Source organism: Lasiosphaeria miniovina, assembly GCF_030549165.1.
Source record: "Lasiosphaeria miniovina strain SMH2392-1A chromosome Unknown B0T26scaffold_4, whole genome shotgun sequence".
In the NCBI taxonomy this organism is placed as follows: domain Eukaryota; kingdom Fungi; phylum Ascomycota; class Sordariomycetes; order Sordariales; family Lasiosphaeriaceae; genus Lasiosphaeria; species Lasiosphaeria miniovina.
Window position 1 is genome coordinate 1902652 of NW_026848223.1, and position 19007 is coordinate 1921658.

General features: G+C 55.4%; 4 protein-coding genes across 4 annotated transcripts; 3 read left to right on the forward strand and 1 right to left on the reverse strand.

Moving 5' to 3' along the window:
* Positions 1 to 1114: 1114 nt before the first annotated feature.
* On the forward strand, positions 1115 to 2536 carry B0T26DRAFT_675614 (uncharacterized protein; the record flags this gene model as incomplete). Its single annotated transcript, XM_060439857.1, has 1 exon — positions 1115 to 2536. One exon carries the CDS (start codon positions 1115 to 1117, stop codon positions 2534 to 2536), a length of 1422 nt encoding a protein of 473 aa, XP_060296077.1.
* Positions 2537 to 3020: 484 nt separating this feature from the next.
* Positions 3021 to 3688, forward strand: B0T26DRAFT_675615 (uncharacterized protein; the record flags this gene model as incomplete). The annotated part of the gene is made up of 3 exons (XM_060439858.1): positions 3021 to 3039; positions 3084 to 3448; positions 3479 to 3688. The coding sequence occupies 3 exons, from the start codon at positions 3021 to 3023 to the stop codon at positions 3686 to 3688; spliced, it is 594 nt and encodes a 197-aa protein (XP_060296078.1).
* Positions 3689 to 4063: 375 nt separating this feature from the next.
* On the forward strand, positions 4064 to 7652 carry B0T26DRAFT_675616 (P-loop containing nucleoside triphosphate hydrolase protein; the record flags this gene model as incomplete). Its single annotated transcript, XM_060439859.1, has 8 exons — positions 4064 to 4235; positions 4296 to 4618; positions 4703 to 5050; positions 5125 to 5287; positions 5349 to 5600; positions 5677 to 5796; positions 5941 to 7196; positions 7353 to 7652. The coding sequence occupies 8 exons, from the start codon at positions 4064 to 4066 to the stop codon at positions 7650 to 7652; spliced, it is 2934 nt and encodes a 977-aa protein (XP_060296079.1).
* A 7809-nt stretch (positions 7653 to 15461) lies between these two features.
* Positions 15462 to 16034, reverse strand: B0T26DRAFT_611648 (uncharacterized protein; the record flags this gene model as incomplete). Its single annotated transcript, XM_060435906.1, has 1 exon — positions 15462 to 16034. A coding segment is annotated over one exon (573 nt), but the record flags the coding sequence as incomplete, so codon positions are not given.
* Between the last annotated feature and the right edge of the window lie 2973 nt (positions 16035 to 19007).

Genomic DNA, 19007 nt, shown 5'->3' on the forward strand with positions numbered 1-19007 from the left:
AGTGAAGGGGAATCAAATTGTGGCTCTGCCGTATATAGCAGTAGATCTTATCTTGGAACAAAGACTGTCATGATGCGACCGCTCGTAAGAACCACGGCTGGAGAAGCCGCACCTCCCTCCTCGACAACCAAGCTGACGGTGCCTAGACTCAAATGACGAATCAGACTTGAAGCTCCTGACCTGGTGACGTGATCTGACTGATGTCCGTAAAGGGAAACAATAGAATGCGGGGTTCCTGCCCTGAACTAAGGGGGGCCGAGATCTAGACCTCGAGACAAAGGAGTAGCAGAGCGAGGCTAGTCAGGTCTGATTGGCACTAGACTAGACCAAGATCCCCGAGGTTCGGGGGCTAATTGCCTTGGCTTGGTGGTAGTATGAAATAAGTACCAGTGCTGGAATGTGAAACAAGTACCAGTGCTGGAATATTGGCAAGGGGGTCATGGTAGGAAGCAGTGGATATCGTTATTAATTAGAATTCGCACCTTGACTGACTCCCTACGGGCAATCCGAGCCTAAACCACATAAACCTTGTCTCTCGCCACAATAAACCGTTTGGCTCAAGTCATAGTCTTGTTTTTGCTAAAGCCCCTGAGTTTTGACGCTTCCGGCCTGCAACTAGAACTCTATTGCCACCTAGCCTCTCTTCAAAACAACCCCAACGCCGTCCGGGGACCTCCCTGTCATTTACCTTTGTTCGCCTCGCAGGTGTGACCCGGTTTGGGGCCTATAGAGGGGACAAGATGCTTTCACGCCTGGCCATCATTTCTGCCACACACGTCGAGGGCGCAGTTCCAAGACTCTTGGTAGTCTGGCGAGATCTGCTTCTGGCAGGCCACGGCTAGGGCGCACCCGCTCTCCTCCCCACGTGCCCACTAACGTTGCTCGTGCTAGCTCGGTTGTTTAAGGGAGCGGGGTGGGTGGTTGGATCGTATTTCTTTCTCGTCATAATTAGTTGTAATATAATGGGCGGACGCACTTGAGTTTCTCCAGGAAACACGTGGCCGCCATCTCCTTGCCTGACTGCAACAGCAGCCGCCACGTCTAGCACCGTCGTGCGTATGTATGTGCGGCGTTGTGTTGTCTCTGAACAGTCTCAATAGTTGATTCAGCAATCATGGGCAAGCTGTTACTACGCTGCGCCCTCGCCCAGTTTCTGCTCCTTTCCGCCACCGCTGCAGCAGCCGAGCCGTCCCAGTACTGCAACTTCGGGCTCGAGCAAGCCGGGCAGCCCGCGGCAAACGACTTTTGCATGGCCGTGAGCGCGTTCCGCAACCAGTCCACCACCACCACCACCGCCGACACCGCCAACAACACCACCACCGCCGCCGACACCAGCTCGCACGACCTATATATCACGCTGCACGTCTACCGCCCCCAGCAGAGCGAGGCTCTTGGCTGGGCGGCCATCGGGATTGGCTCCGGCATGGTGCAGGCGCTCATGCTCATCGTCTACGGCGACCCGCACAGCAGCTCCACGAAAAAGCCGGTGCTGAGCGTGCGGCGGTCGACGGGCCACCGCGAGCCCGCGCTATACGACGCCGCGGCCAATGAGGGTCGGATGCAAGTCTCGGTGCTCGACGCGTCGTGGAACTTGTCCTCTTCACCCGCCACCGCGCGCTTGTCGTTCGTGTGCTACGCGTGCGACTCCGGGCTGGCGCCGGACCTCGACCCGCTGCTGTCAGCCTCGGGAAGCGCCGAGCCATGGGTCTGGGCCCGCAACGCCGAGCAGCACTTTGACGAGGACGCCCCCGCCACCGACGCCAGCGCACTCAAGTTCCACACCTCTACCCGCGGCTGGGGCAGGTTCTATGTCGACGTGGCGCGGACCGTCGTGCTGGACGAGACTCTTCCGCCGTCTGCGCCCGCAATCAAGGCCGGCGTCGGCATGGTTGGTGCGTCTGAGACGAAGGCAGGGGAGGCGTCGCCGTTTGAAGGCAGAGGCCGGGCTGGGTCTTCGGCTTCGTCGTCGTCGTACCACGTCCAGGCCGCGCAGCACGGCTTCTTCATGGCGCTGGCCTTTCTGCTGCTCCTGCCGTCGGGCGTGCTAGCCATCATGGCGTCGGGCCACGCCAGCGCGTTCCGCCACCACTGGATGGTGCAGGTCGCGGGCATGGTGTGCGTCTCCGTCGGCTTGGTTCTGGGACTTCTGTTGAGGGGGGCCGATCTGGACTCGACGCACCAGAAGCTCGGCTCGGCCACGATCGTCTCCGTCGGCGTGCAGGGCGGGTTGGGTGTGTGGCACCATGTGCAGTACCTTCGATCGCTGCGGCCGACGTGGATGGTGCGCGTCCATGTCTGCCTGGGTCGAGTCGTGCTGCTGGCTGGCTACGGGGCCGTGCTGACGGGCTTGCTTCTCCACGGCTCGCCGCTCTTCTTGTACGTTGTCACTGGCGTCATTGTGGCGGCTGAGGCGGGCTGCATGGTCGGGACGGTGTTGTGGCGGGCTTGTCGTCGTCGAAAGGCGGGTTGGGCGTCTGCAGAGGAGTCTTGGAAGCAGACGGATGCGTACCTTCCCCTCAAGAATGAGGCCGAGTAACCAAGACTGCGTCGATGATTTACAGTTAGTGTAACCATTAGTTGTAGAGCTAGTATTGGAGCTAGTATTGGAGGTAGTCTCTGCAAGATTTAGGTAGTTTGAAATATTCACCTTTAAAAGTTCACGCCGTGCTTCATTCACGCCAAGTCCAGATAAATGCTGCTGTTCTGTGTTCCTAAGAATGATGTCGCATAGGGTTGGAGTAAGAGCATGAGGAAGAGGGGAAACACGGCCCGTTAGCTGCACAGCCACAACCGGCAGGCTTCCAGCGAGAAATTCAACTTCTTCACAGTGAAATTAGCATATGTGGTTCCGTCCACCCTCGCCCGGCCCGCAGCCTTTTTTTTCTCGCACAGATGTTCATCGCATCGCGCTTTGAAAACCTCTTGATCTCTAACTTCACAACCACAGAAACTCGCAGTCTCATTTGATTCCGCAAGCACACATCACCCACCCTCGGCACTCCTTTATAAAGCAGCACGCAATGTGGCCCCCGGCAGCCAGTCCGGGGCCCAAGTGGCTTGAGCGCCAGCTCTGCCGCCCCCAGCACGGCTCGGCGCCTTTTGCGGGCATCTATCGGAGAACGCGCAGCTCGACGCCGTTCTCCAGCTTCTCTTTGTCTTTGGCCTGGCGGTTTGGCTTCTCCTCGGCGCCCCTATCCGCATCTTCCAGCTCTACGGAGCCAAGCTCGTCGTGCTCCCCAACCGCCGCGGATATTTCAAGATCGCCGGAACAGTCACCCTCTTTGCCCTGCAGCTTGCTTCCCTCGTCTTCGGCATCCTGAACCACGCCCACTGGGGTCTGCTAGCATCGCGAGTTCTGTCTTTTGTCGCCGCTTTCGCCGTCTGCGTTCTCTCGTTCCTCGAACACGGCCGAAATGTCGTCCCTTCCACCCTGTTGACCATCTACTTCGTCCTCGCTATTTTCAGCGACGCGATCTAGGCTGGTCTCCTCTACGTGGCCTGGAACCTATGCCACCCCTGGGGCCTTCCGTCTGTCATCTTCGCTGCGAGAGCTTTGGTCCTCGTCCTCGAGGGCCCGGTCAAGACCGACATCCTCCGCGAGCCTTACGACAAGCTGTCACCCGAGGAAACGGCGGGCTTCTTCGGCGTCGTCTTCTGGTGGGTGAACAAGATTCTCAAGAAGGGATAATCCACCGTACTGTCTCTCGAGGATATGCCGCCGCCTGGCCAGTCTCTCAACATCATGGAAACACGCGAGGCTATGCAGCAGGAATGGGATAAGAGAATTAAGCCTACCTAGTTGATACTCGGGTCTCTGCTGTTAGATTTTGAAAACACACGTACTAACCAACTCCCAGAGAAGCCAGAAAGCCAAATCTCCCTCATGTTGGCGCAATTAAAGTGTCTGTGGCGCGTGAATATCTACATATTGCCGTCCCGTTTCATCACCACCCTTCTGCGTTGCAGCCAGCCTTTTCTCATCAGTCGGACCATAACTTTCGTCAGCACAGAGCTGCCGCCGTTTGAAAACAGGAACGAAGCTTTCCGCCAGAGGGCATGGAATATGGCCACACAGATGCGTATCTCATCGACCAAAGGCACGCTCGACTCCATGAAAAACATCAAGATGATGGGTCTTGTCGACAAGATGGAGGCCAAGATTCAATCCGTCAGGGACGACGAAATCAGCAAGTTTATCAGGTTCTACCGGCTTTTAGTGGCCTTCTTTGTCAGCTGTGAGTGGCTTCTGGGGACCCCTCTTAGACCGATAGAGCGCATGAACTGACTCCGCGTAGCTATAGCTTTGGCTCAATTCACCCCTGCTATCACTCTAGTCGTCTACGCCATCCAAGCACAACTTCGCGGCGAGAGGTCTATCGATGTCAACATGGCCTTCACCTCGCTCGCCATCATAGAACTGGTCACCTCGCCAACGAACGAGCTCCTCAGCATCTTGCCCGAAGGTGCCTCTATCCTCGTAGCGTTCGGCCGCATCCAAACGTACCTTCTCGGCCCCAGCAGAGAGGACAAGCGGGCCCTCTTTAATGAAATGCGATACATACGCAGCGGGATTAACTACCCTGAGGGTATCACGCTTGCCGGCCTTGAGAGCCGTACTGTAATCGGTATTGACTAGATTACCGTCCGTTCGGTGTCGACTGCTAGTCCTGTTCTGAATAATATCGTGACGGTTTGGGGCAAGGGGAAGCTGGTTGTTGTCTGTGGGGTTGTGGGCTCTGGAAAGACGACGCTCGTGAAGGCCCTGTTGGGTGATTTGCCCCTGGACTCGGGCGTCATACACACAGCATTCAGGTCGACAGCCTATTGCTCTCAGACGGCCTGGTTGATCAACGGCACCATTAAGGAAGCTATACGCGGTCCGCCTGGCGACGATAGTGCAGCCGATGATAGTGCAGCCGACGAGGAATGGTACAGAAGAGTCACCTACGCGTGTGATCTTGTAGAGGACTTCGAGCAGATGCCGAGCGGGGACGATACTATTATTGGTAGCCGTGGCATCATCTTGTCGGGTGGGCAAAAGCAGCGAGTGGTGAGTTGCGGTACCCGAGTTTTTTTCTTGCCACTTCATTAGCCTCCGTATTGCTAACCTCGGCTCCGACACAGGCTCTCGCTCGGGCTGTATACGCCCGCCGGGACTTCATCATTCTTGACGATGTTCTGTCTGCACTCGACGCAACCACCGAACGGCATATTGTTATCAATCTCCTCAGCCCAAAGGGCCTGTTCAAGGAGCTCAGTACCACTGTTCTGCTCATCACTCATGCAAGTAAGTGCCACAGACACTCGACCTCTCTGCACCACACAGGCTGACGATAACATTTTAATAGCCCAGCACTTGCCTCTAGCCGACCTCATCATCGTTCTCGACACTAGCGGCAAGATTTTGGAGCAGGGGACCTGGGAAGAACTCCGAGCCCACGGCGGCTATGTCAGCAAGGTCGTGTTGAAAGAGAAGGAAGGAGGCGAAAACAAACCGCACGATCGTGCCGAGGCCAGGGACAAGATCCAGCTCGCTCCAGAGCAGCCAGACTCCAAAATGCAGGACATGACTCGAACCACGGGCGATGTCAAGCTCTACGGTACGCTCCTATCATGTCCCTCCTACCATGTTCCCCAAAGTCCTTGACTGCTGAACAAGCAGCTGACGAATTACAGGCTACTACTTTAGTGCCATCGGACTCGCGCGCCTCTCTGTCCTCCTGTGCTCCCTGATGAGCTACGCCGTCTTGTTTGCGTTGGTCCCGTACTGGCTCAAGTGGTTGACGGAGGCTGAGGGTGACCACATGTGATTCTACACGAGCATCTACTTTGCCCTGTCGCTGGCGGCTTTCTTGTGCCTCTCCACGTCCGTCGGGTCCATCTTCTTGTCCATCGCTCCGCATGGGGCCAAAACGCTCCACTCCCGGCTCCTGCACACAGTCATGCACGCTCCACAGTCGTACTTTGCGAAGACGGACACGGGCACGACCCTCAACCGCTTCAGCACCGACATGATGATGCTCAACCGCCGGTTGCCGCTTTCGCTTTTCCAAGTCTGCCAGGCCCTTTTCCGCATCCTGTCGCAGTGCATACTGCTGGCCGTCGTGCAACCGCTCATCACGGCCACGCTGCACCTGACCGTTCTTGCCGTATTCCTGATTCAAAAGGTGTACCTGACCAGGTCTCGCCAGCTGCGGTTCCTCGACCTCGAAGCCCGGGCCATGGTCAACGCCAGCTTCCTCGAGACGTTCGAGGGCGTCGCCACCATCCGTGCCTTTTCCTGGCAGCGGCAGTTTATCCGCGACAACACGGCCAGGCTCGACCTGTCTCTGCGTCCGGACTACATGCTGGTCTGCATCCAACGCTGGCTCGACATGGTACTCGACCTCATGGTCCCGGGCCTGGCCATGGGCGTCATCGGCCTCGCCGTCGCTCTCAAGGGAACCAACACAGGTGGACAGATCGGAATCGCCCTCAACGTTGTCCTCAAGCTCAACATGAGCCTCCTTCGCTTGGTCGACGCCTGGACACAACTAGAGACATCTCTGGGCGCCATCTCGCGCCTGCGTGCTCTAGAGCAGGACGTGCAGCCTGAGGATGGGGTAGGCAAGCTGCAGCCGCCTCCGCCGCTCGGATGGCCCACGCACGGACTGATCCAGTTCTCCCGCGTCTCCGCAAGCTACAAGCCGCCGGTTCTCGCGCTTGACAACCTCGACCTCTCAATTCCGCCGGGCACCAAAGTCGGCGTCGTGGGCCGCACCGGCAGCGGCAAGTCGTCGTTGCTGCTCACCCTGCTGCGACTAGTCGAGATGGAGGGAGAAGACGGAACTATACGCATCGACGGCTTGGACCTGCGCGAGCTCCCCCGCAACGCTGTGCGCGCACGCATCATCACGGTTCCGCAGGAACCCATGCTCGTCATGACCGACACGGTCCGCCAGAACCTCGACATTGCCGCCAGCACCGACACCAAGAGCGTCTCGGACGACGACATGATCCGCGTGCTCCAGCGCGTCCGCCTGTGGGATGTACTGCAGTCCCGTGCCGCCAGCGTCGCGGCCGCAGGACGCGAGGTACACAAGGTCAATGCCGCCATGGGACTCGTCGTCGGCAGCAACAGCGGTAGCAGCAGTAGGACTACAACGCCGACGCCTGGTTCTGATGATGACGACGAGATCGACGCGGACAAGAAATCGGTATCTCTGCTGGACATGCTGGCCGACGACGAAGGCGGCAGCAGCGACGGAAGCCACAGTGACAGCGACAACGACACGGACTCGATCACTGCTCCCTCCGCCAACCCCCTCGACGCGCCCATAAAGTCTCTCCCCCTCTCACACGGCTAGCAGCAGCTCTTCTCTCTGGCGCGCGTGCTGCTAATGCGCGGCTCGCGCGGCCGCGTGGTGCTTCTGGACGAGGCGACGAGCAGCGTCGACGGCGCCACGGACCGGCTGATGCAGGCGCTCGTGGGCGCCGAGTTCAAGGACCACACGGTTATCACGGTCGCTCATCGCCTTGACACCATCATGGATAGCGACGTTGTGCTGGTGCTCGATGCCGGCAAGCTCGTCGAGGCCGGCCCGCCCGCCAAGCTGGCTTCCAAGGAGGGACGCCGGTTCAGAGCGCTTATTTGTGGCAAGAGAACCGCGTGAATTACAGGTGATCTTCTATCGACGTGCGTAGGTAGATAGCTAGACTACCTACTTGAGCAGGGGCGGTCTCTGGGCAAGTCAGTGCACGGTCTATCAACGGAAGCTTCCTGGGGTCTCATAATAATGCTAAGGGAAACTTGCAAGACCGTGGATAGAACTAGAAACCGCAGTTAGCCAACTCTAGAGAAAGTCAAATACTGACATTGACTATATTTACTTGATCCCAAACGTAGACGTGAATCACGTGATTGGCTTCCCCCTACAATCCACATCTGCAATCCACATCCTGAAGTTTGTTGGCGTGGTACTCCGGCAGAAGCATGATTATAGCAGATAAACCGGCCAGAAAGAGCACATTACAGGGGGGAGACACACCTCTAGGATTCAATAATGGGGATCATAATAGCTATTACCTCCCCGGGTAAAAAGTCCTCCAGGATGACAGTAAAATGCTAAGGCCATTTTGATTGTAGAAACTCCACTGCTAACAAACAGTCACGGGTTGGAGTGGTTATTTCCATGGAATATATTACACTTGCTGTTATTAAGATTCACACTAAGATTCTTACTAGCTCGGTGTCATTTCTCAGCTCTATGAACTATCTAGTAAAGGTTGTTCTAGTTTCTCCATACTCCTCCACTCCCAACACCTTTCGACAGTGAACAACCAAAGTGCTGTGGAACAATACCTTTCACCGAGCAATCTAGCCTGCAAGAGCTGGTATACCGCAGTGTCAATTCCGGGTCCGTGGGTAGGAAGGAACTGCCCAGTAGCCGACCATGAAGACGGGGCGGCGGCGGCGCAGGGCGAAGAGGGCGACTCGACGTCGGCAAAGGCAATCTCGACGCCGTGGGCGCGGAAAATAAAGATCCAGGAGCATAGCAGTGTCACGGTCCACAGGGCTCATGTGACAGGATTGATTCTATTGGCTGCATTGTGCTTAGGGTGTGGCCTGTGCGCACTGAGCACCACTACCTATTTCTCCGCGCCCTGCGCGGACCCGGCGATAGATTCCTTTCTCTTCCTTAGCTTTAAATCCACATTCGTTGCTGCCTTCAACCATTGACATCCCTACTGCGTAAGGCGGGCCGTCACAAGTAGGGCCGGGAGGTTGCGGCAGAATAGGGCCACGCGCGCCAGGCCGTCGACGTCGGCCAGCAGCAGCACCGCCATGCAGTAGCCCGCCGCCGCAGGCTGCGCCTGGAGGCTGCACCGCATGCTTTCGACGCCGCGCGCGTCCGCCACCGCCACGAACACGCCGAACCGCGCCAGGTCCCGGTTCAGCCGCAGCACCGGGTGGATGTGCGCGTATATGAACGACGTGACGTCTATTGTCGATATGTGTGTGGTCGCTGTATGGTGTTATGTGGTGAGATGGTGTTGCTTGGTGAACGATATATATCCGCGGGATGGGATTACGTACTATATTGACAGCGTGATTATTTTGTAGAGGTTGGTGTAGGTTATCAGTGGCGAAGAAGACTCGATATAGGAGTGTACTTTTTTGTACGAAAGCTTAGACTGACTGGCTGGCTGAAGACGGCGACTATCGGATATCGCAGCTAGGCGCTAGCTGCTGATGGTCCCCGATACGGACGCTGGAGGGAGGTGAACTTTGGCGTGGTAGCTTCCAGCAATTTAGCCAGAGAGATTGTGGGGCCCCCAAGCCCGACGACAATATTGTCGTCTAAGACTGAAGTTAGACAAACCGCTAATTTCTCATTGCGATAGAACTTGTCTGGGGAACTTACCTCGACGCACGCATGGTAATATTAGTGGACGTGGAGCTAGTCGCTATCCTAGACGGGAGTGATATTAGTGGACGTGGAGCTAGTCGCTATTCTAGACGGGAACGAAGTGGTGAAAGATGATGAATCAGAAAGGAAGCGAGCTAATTTCTGCTTGCAGTTTATCTAGGTGCGTTAGTATGCACGTGCGTAGCTGTCGTAATCAAACGGCACCACCACACAACAAGCAACAAGACAAAAGAAGGGCCAGGGCGAGCCGAGGTGTCGGAAGGAGCCTTTGGCACCCATACGGCCGTGCACAGACCAGCCACCTTCGGCCCAGTTCATGAAGACCCGAACACATCATACATTTGTAGGGTATCTAACGGTACAGTGGACTCGGAATAAGGGGCAAAGATCGATGTTTTCTAGAAAAGAAGCGGGCCTGGAGTAGAGATTCTATCGTCACACGCCTAGGCTGCAGGGCGGCCTGCATCCCCGAACTGAACCCCTGAGTACTTAGTGTGAGTTTGCCATGCCAAATACAGTACTGTCCAGGTAAAGGCACTCCCCGTTGAAATACCTCAGCCCCGAGTAACGTGCAGGAAAAAAGGCAAGAAATCCATCCCCCAACACCAAACCCCAAGCCAAATTGTCCGGTCGTAGACACCTTTGTCTGTGCAGGCAGTCTCCGCGGCAGCTCGTCGCCGTTTCCAATTACCCAGAACGCAGACAGCACCCCATCGTCTGGAATTGAGAAGACTGGAGTTAGACGAACCACTCTTTAATTGTAACCGCGATAAGACTTGCGGGAGGAACTTGCTTGGCATGGTGGAAAAGTCGATCATGTTGTCCTCAGTCAGCTTGGGCAACTCAAATCTGTAATAGGACAGCGGTACCTTCTTGTTCTCTCCCACCGGGAGGCGGGTCTGCGCTGCCTTGCCCTCTTCCAGCCAGGAGAGGCGTCCGCAGACCTCCTAGGGCCCTTCGACGGCCTCAGCGCCTAACGCTCGGCGACAAGGAACTGTCCGATGAGGCGGGTTCCACCGCCATAGACTTGGTGGTTGTGGGCGGGGAGCCCGCTCGGTGGCTCGTCGGCTGCGAGCCGTGGATCAGTAAAATTATTTCAAAGGATCGCGGGAGGGTTATGCAGACATTCTCTTACCTACTTTGCCTATGAAAGCGGGTTGCCCTCGATGCTGTCGCGCGGATGAGGGAGTGGAGTCGGGGAGCAGCACAGTAAAACTGCAATTTTGTCTTGTTCGTGATTGTCGGGGCGGTCAGGGCGCGGTGTGCGGGAGTGCGATTTGAATTGCTCGAGAGTCTGACACGGAGAAAATAGTAAGAGAGAAGAACAGCACAGGGTTAGGGTTAAAGGGCAGCTAGCGTGTAAACTTTTACAGGGGAAGAGCGGACAGGGGTAGTCGAGTGTCTCTGCCCTCGTCTGACGGCGTATAAAGCGAATATGCCAAAACACGTAGTGGCCAAAACAGGTAGTGGTTGGCAATGAGGGGAAGAAGTACCAGATGAAGTAATTTTTGACGAGAATAAGTAATTCAACAACCACTCAAGCTAGTTGAAGGTTCGTCAATAGTGTAGTTAATGACTTCGACGCTTCTATCGGGGGAAGCTAATCACCGACAGACACACTATGGGGGGAGACTGGCCACTAAGACCCTATAGAGGGAGAGTGGTCGCCGCCGCCCCTATAGGAGGAGACTGGTCGCCCACACCCCATAGGAGGAGACTGGCCGCAGGCCACCCTCATCTCCCACGTTTGCCCCATATCATCAACATCATCATCACCACCACCACCGCGTTCTCCGCCAAACCGCCGCCAAGATGCCAATGCCACAGGCATGTGCCCGTCTCACGCCACCAGTTCGCCCGGTGCCGCTATCAGCCTCTCCTATAATCTTTCTTTTGCCGCAGTACCACGCCAACAAACGTTCAGGGATTAGATTGTACGGCGGAACTGGGGTCAACATTTTTGTTGACTTGGTTGGCGTTCCGTTCTAGTGAATGTTGATGTTGAATGCGCCGCGCGCCAAAGTTCATCTTTGAGGCCGGCGCCCTCAACAAGACTGCCGGTGAATAGGGCAACAAGCGAGGAGAACAGCTTGGTCTCCCCATCCGACGAGTAACTCCGACCCCCGGCCGAGTTGCGCAGGGGTTCTCAGGTGGAGGTTGCATCGACTTTTGGCAATCCTCGCCATCGCCAAGCGCAGCTGTTGTCTTTTCGGATAAAGAGCCAATTTCCGGAGTTGGAAAAGGACGATTTGCTTGGTGTTTTATTATTTAATGCCACCGTAGGTACTGCCAATGATGAAAAGGTGACCGTAACATTTCGTCTGCTCAAGGAGGCTCTACTCAAAGAGGGATTTCCCCAGAATGTGGCCGTAAATGGCGTGGTTATGATATTCTGTAGAGAAAGTCGACACCGCCGTCACCCTTGAGCGAAGCCTGAAGGTATTCGTGAGGGGATCCGGCTCGCCGAGGCCGTGTCCGCGGAAGGTTCGGGGGACTCGAGGACCGCTCAAATCATACCTATTAGGAAATAAACAAATTAGCGTGCTGTCTTTTGGTTCGGGATTTAGGACATCCGTTTCATTGCCAGTACTCGGAACCGCAGGAGGATGATTTGCCATGAGAGCGGATTCAAAACTCGAAACCTTTTCTCATGTGGGAGGGCTAGGGGAAACCGACAGACACAGGGAAACAACATTTGGTTTTGAGAATCAAACTTTCCCGAACTCAATCGCTCAGACAGTGCATACACTGGAGAAGAAGTGGGACCATGGTGTCGGCGTTGAAAGGAGTAGAGTAGAGCCTGAGTTGCAAGCACGCAAAATTAATCAAAGCCGGGGGAGGTGCTAGAACGCCGCGTTGTCGTGAAGGGGCAGATGTAGTTGCTAGGATAGGGGCGGGGACAAGAATTTGAAAAAAGAAAAAAAGAAAAGGGAAACACCAAAAGATTGAGTACCTTTTCCATGGCCAGGAACGAGACCGCATGGAACTTGGCACGTGTAGGTAGCCCCATAGCAAATATTCCTTCAATTTGATGTGGATCCCGCGGGCAATGTTCCCTGGTTCGTATTACTGACTTCTCCAAGTTATTTCTGGCGCCGTTCGGTCGTATTCTTCCTCTGCCGTGCGTTTGCAAACCGAGAGCCTGTGTGTTTGAAATTAGTCTTCGAGTGCCTGGGGTTGAAAAGCTAGGCACGGCTGATTCGACTCGATGGGTATGGAAAGACGCATTTCGTAGGCGAGACGCAGCAGTGGAAGAGGCAGAAACAACCCCAGGTGAAGAAGAGGCGGTTGGATACCCGCGGTACAAGATATACCATAACTGGAGATGAAGAAGGAGAGATGAGATGTAGAGAGAATGCGGATCTTTCGAGCACCGGGGGTAGAAGCCGGCGAAATTGCCTGGCCTAGACCGCCGGGATCACGCTTGAGGCGGCGTACATGGGCGGCGTCAGTCGTGACCGGGACGGTGACGATGTCGTGGGTGGTGGTGTCGGTCTCGAGATGGCAGACAAGAGTCAGAGATTCTGAGCACAGAAGAACAGAACAACGTCGAGTTCGTAGTCAGGGCCTCATTCGTGTCGGCATCGGCAGAAATTTCCGCCCCTGTGGATTCCTGGCCACAGAAGCAACTGCACTAAGGAAAGATGGCGGACGAACTGGGAAGTCAAGTGCAAGTGCGAAGGTGTCAGGACCTAGGGCAGGTGTAATGAAAATACAGTGCCCAGGAAACTGCAGGTAACGGAACCAAAACAAAGAATTGGGGCGGGCACACGTAGCGCCCGTTCCCACAGCGCCATCCGTGCGTACTGTACAGGGTACCCCGCTGAGAGCCCGCTGGCAGCAGCCAGCTGGCCAGGCCTCCTTGGTTATTTTGGCCCAGCACGCCGTCACCCTCGTTTGGCTGGCTAAGAAAAAGTAGAAATTCAAGTCGTTAACCCATTCTCCCATGAATACCTTAATAGCAATTCTAGAAGTTCCTAAAAAGAACTCAGCCCTTCGTAATAGTAGTTTCTGTAACCTAATTAGTTGATGGGAAGCTACGGTGCAAAAATTGAATGCTGGAATGTAGTATAGACACAGCACTCCCCAGAACAGCCACTATTCGAACCGACATCTACGGGAGATTAAACTATCCATTGGGCCTAGGTAGAGGGAAACTGCATTCTGTAAACCCAACAACATATCTTTTGGCTAATAGATGGCTCGCAAGGCGTCAAATTCATGAAATGCCTCAGAACGAGCCAACTCCAGACTCAAAATTAGTAAATTTACGTGCTAGATAGGTAGGGTTCTACGAAATATAATGAAAAAAGCCACGTATAATAATAACCAGGATGTTTAAATCAGTACTTGTGCCCGAGGCAGCCTCTAGGCTAGAGCCACGAGAAGGAATGTAAGAAGCTGAGATTCTCCAGACTCAAGCGGGGAAGATTGTCAATATTTATCTCGTGTTTAACTAGTACAGAACAGTTGACAGAAACAGAACCAGAAAGATATATGGCCTCTAAAATGCAAGTTCAGGGATACAGCACGAAGTATCACAAGTTGAATCGGCTGTCTGTCTAACTTATCAGGCATCAACTGTCCACAATACAGCGAGGCTAACATGGACCATAAATGGTGTTCATACTAGGCTTCCGGTGGGGACAAAGGCAGGGCGAGGCTCCAGGTTGCGAGTCAGTATTGCGAACTAGGCCCGGTGTAGCTAGAATCACCCCACAGATGGGATGCCAACAAAGGGCAAGACAAGGCTGTCGTCCTTGTGTTTTGTCATTGGTGTTAGAACTTCCTGGAATGGATGATTGAGAGTTTGTCGTGGAACATTAATAATGGCTCCTAGGGAAACGCAAGATTTGTTGGCATGCTCACGATCAAGACATCATGGAGTATTGCAAGCATGTTCAGGAGCTGGTCACAGTGTCAAGCGGTTTTAGTTAGGGCAGGCTGTGGTGGGAAAAACTGACGACGCGTGTTGCTGCGAAGAGCTGTCTGCTATGTTCCGTGTGCTGTGTGAAGGGAATCTGTCTACTGTGTGGTGTGTGCTGTGTGAAGGGAATCTATCTGCTGTGTGCTGTGTACTGTGTGCTGTGTGCTGTGTGGAAAAAGGACTATCGGCTATGCGCTGCATGAAATGACGCCATCGCTATGCGCAGAAGGGGGAAAAAGCTAAGTACAAAAACCAATAATCAGTGTCGACTCCAGTTCGCTACCCGAGCGTAGTACTAGACTGGTGTCTTTGTTGTTGCTGTTTGACTTTCGAGGGTCCTCGGAATGGATGACAACCAAGACGGAGGTCAATCCAACCCAAACTGAAGCCGTAGTCGATACTTGCTTGCTACTAGAGTAGTAGTGAGTGGCGTCTGTGATGCTCTGTTTGACTTTCGAGGGTCGTTCAAATAGATGTTCAATCCAACCCAAACCGAAGCCTATGTCTCGTGGCCCAGTGTGCCATGCTCGACCCCTAAACGTCAACTCCCCAAATCCAGGCCATATGCATCTGTGTCCTATATGCCATGCTCGCCTCCAAAGGAAACGCCCCAAATCTAGGCCAAATGTCTCTCCCACCAAAAAACATGCTCGCCTCCCAACGCCAACTCCACAAAATGTGCCCAGCTGCCCTTCACATCACGTTGCACCAAAAGAAGGACTAGATGGGCCCGGAGGACCACGCAGATCACGCGGACTAGCCTGATGCGGACCCCGTGGACTAGACTGACGCGGACCCCACGGAGTGATGACGGCACTCCCGTCTCTCATGCTCGTGGCCTCGGTCTGAGGCTGTCTCCACGGATTCATGGCGGCGCACGATCCACCCATCGCCGTGTCTTGAGTCTGAGGCGGTCCCCACGGGTTCATGGCAGCGCCCGAGCCGCCAATGGCTGTGCTCTCAGCTTGCGACGGTGTCGGTCCCCACGGATTCGTGACAGCGCCCGATTCATTGCCGCCCGTGGCCGCACCCTCCTCAATCTGCTGGACGAACTGGTCCACAAACGTGTTCTCGTTGGGAATGTCGCACGGGTCCCACGAGTACTTGATATTGACCCCATTGGCGATCATGTTTACATCAGTCGTGAGGCTGCGATGCGCCGATTCAGCCTGCGCGCGGTAGCTGCTGAAACGATACTCGATAACCGAGAAGTTTTGGCCCTTGACAATGATGTTGACATCATCCGTCTCATAGTAGAAGCGCGCCTGGAAGTACTTCGTGAGGGTGGAGATGTTGACGATGGAGGTGGGGCCCGAGATAGTAACGACGCGCGTCGCGTCGCGTAGAGTCGTGATCTCGGCGAACTTAGTGCGGTTGTGGCGGATGATAGCCCGGTAGCCGCGAATGACCAGCCCATCGCTGTAGTACTTTGGAAACCGGTTCCAGAACAACTGCGCCGCGCGCAGCTCGAAGAAGACGAGCTTGGCCGCGCTCGTCTCGTGGCCAGTCGTGGCGTTGGGCGCCGTCATGGACAGGGCAAACACGCGGCCAATCTCCCGGATGTGCGACAGGAACTCGGTGTACGTCACGTCGGGCGGCAGGTTGGTGATCCAGAACGAGCAGTTGTCCTCGTCTAGGATGTCGGCCGATCTGTTGGCGCGCAGATCGGGGTCCCCGTGGTAGTTGGGGGAGCACCCGATCTCGATCCGGTGCTTGATCTCGGCCTCTGTCAGGTGCGGGCGAGGCTGGGGGCGGTGCCACTCCGTGACCATGTGCATGGGCTGGAACTGACGCACCGGCAGGACTGGGCCGGCGTACGGGGTGGCGGTGACGGGGCCGGCGGAGAAGACTTGGTCGGGACTGGCGCGAGTGGTGGCCAGGACGTTGCTAGTGCTGCCTGCACTAGTAATCTCGGCAGTACGGGCGGCGGCGGCGGCGCGGGCAGCCTGGGCAGCAACATAGCCCGCCGTGGCGCGGGCGGAGAAGACGGCACGGGCGGAGGGGGCAGGGCGCTGGTCGAGGCGGGCCTGCTGGACACCCGGGCGCCAAAATGTGGCCATCGGCACCACGGCAGCAGGGGGTGAAACAAGGCGGCAGTCCTCGCCGCCGACCTGGCGCTGATGGGCCGAGGCCTCGTGCCAAAACGCACCACGGGTATGGCCGAAGCCAGGAGCAGCCGGCGCCGACGCAGGCCGGGCCGAGCTCGACGCCGTGCCGACACCGGCTGCTCCAGCCTGGCTGTCGAAGCCCACGTCGCCGTAAAACGAGGCGGACGGGGCGGCGTACGGGGCGGCGGACGAGGCGGCGTACGAGGCGGCGAACGGGGCGGCGGACGGGGCGGCGTAAAGGGCGGCGTACGGGGCGGCGTACGGGTCGGCGTACGGGTCGGTCGGCTGTTGCTGCTGGGGGGCCGCCAAACTGGGGACGAACCCCCACTGCGCGTTGCCAGAGCGCTGGTTCTGGGCCATTGTGCGATAGTAGCCTAAGAATTATTGTGTTAGGGTTGGCTCTGATAGGCAGATTGCAAGCAATTCACGGTGTTTCACGGCTCGCATGCATATATCAAAGGAGTAAGGTAACTTACAAAGGGCGAGAAAGGCAAGGGCTAATCAAAGACGGGTACGCGATAGGAAGACACACGCGCGTAGCAAAAATCAAAAGAAGTAAATGACTTGCTGCCCAAGGGGGAAAAAAAGAAAGAGAGGAAGGAAAGAACTGGGCGCCCCGCGCAGAATAAATACCCCCTCCAAAAACCTGGGACCTGTGTGCGCCCCACACCACAATAGGAGCATATGACTGCCCAGGCGACTTCAGACGAGACCTCCTACCCTTTACCTGCCGGGCTACGCTGCAGTACTTCGGGGCCGAGGCTGGACGTGCACCAGACGCCTGCGCGAGCTGGTGAGCTCATCATCTGATATCTTATCTGGGAGCCGCCCAATCCCTGACCACTCTCCCTTCGCAAGTAGGAGGGCACCAAAGGTCCCAGAAGGTCAGAGCTTTTGCTTCTCGGGGGGGCGCTGAGAGAAGGGGCGGTCCTGAACATATGACGTATGCTGCCCTCTGCCCTAGGTTGGCTCAGGAACTCATAGAGTAGATGTTTTGATATGCTCACACCATCACTGCTAGCCGAGTGACTGTGTGAGCTTTCGTTTATATAAGAAGTTACCAAGCCAGAATTCAAATAGCAATGCAACGCAGCGCAATGCAACGCATCAACATTCCGCCACGTCTGTAGAGATAACCTGGAGGTAGCTGCGGGTAGTTACCTGTACCTCTAGTCATGGGGGCTTGCGATCAACAGCCCAACCTGTAGTCCATGGAATAGATCGGGATTCCTGCACAGTGACCACACCCCTCCTGAGCCCTGGATCTCTCGTTCCGTACGAGTTCCGAGCTCCCCAAGACTTGGTCGGCCGCGGCCTGAAAATCAGGTACCCCTCCTCAAGGAAGGACCAAACCCCTCGCGAGAAAGGGCCAAACCCCTCGCGAGAAAGGGCCAAACCCCTCGCGAGAAAGGCCTTGCGCTCCGAGGTGGCTGTCTACTCCCACCCTCTGTCTTCTAGATACACACAGACATCAACGAATCCATTACTGGAACCACCAGTTTTCGCCGTACAGTTACGCCTGTTGCTCCCAGTACCGGTACCTGGTGATTCCAACACCCACCTTCCCCTAGTGGATCCCTCAATTGAACACCCCTCGTTACCTCATACGGCCCTCGTTACCTCATACGGCCAAGCGCATGTGAGCCTCCGCGCCTCCAAGTTGACTTATGGTCTCGTGCAAGACGGAGTAGCAGGCGTTTCTAAAAACGGCATTCTACCAGCTAAACTCGATACGGAATCCGTTTCAATTAAGATAAGAGATAAGATGCCGCATTTTAATTTGGTGCACTTCTAGAGCCCCATTTTCGGCTCCTGCATACCCTCATTTTCGGCCGCTTTGAGTCTCAGAGACAAGGTTTCTAACCGCTAGACTAGTAGTTGTCGGAAGGAGCCGCATCTAAGCCACATATAGGCGCAGGTGGCGCACATGCTAGACCATTTACAGCCTAGGCTGTGTCAACCGAATGCCGCATAACTACGGTATCTGGGTATCTAGGATATGCCTTATATCTCAGAAACTCAGACCAGCTTGGTGTGGCTCAGGTGCCTGCGGTACCCACTTTTTAAGAATTGGACCCACTCTATATTTTTTAACCAAGAAGAACCAAAGAAAAGAACTACCACCAAGCTGGTCTGGGTGCAATATTGGATCCGAATCCTGACCCCCTCCACATCAATTGAAGGCATTCACGGAATGCATGATATTTTACGCGCAAATCGGTCAAAAGCTACGCTGTTAGTACTTTTGGAATCCCCTCAAGTCAAGTTATCGATTAGTACTAATTTTATGTGTAGAACATGTCTTCCGGGTCAGATTCCGAGCAGCAGCCCTTTCAAGGTCAAAATATACGACTGGTTGTCTTTATCCAGGGTCGCTGTACAACCGAACCAGGGCACGCTCCGTGGCAACAGTGCTCTGAGAGTGTGTATATATGTGAAGTCTGGTCGGAATTCTCGCCACTCGCCGACAACATGCAGCTCATCTATTGCAAAAGCCCGATTCTTTCGTGAAATGCTAGATCACGAAGGACGGCTTTGAACTTCGGTGAAAGGGCTTGTTCC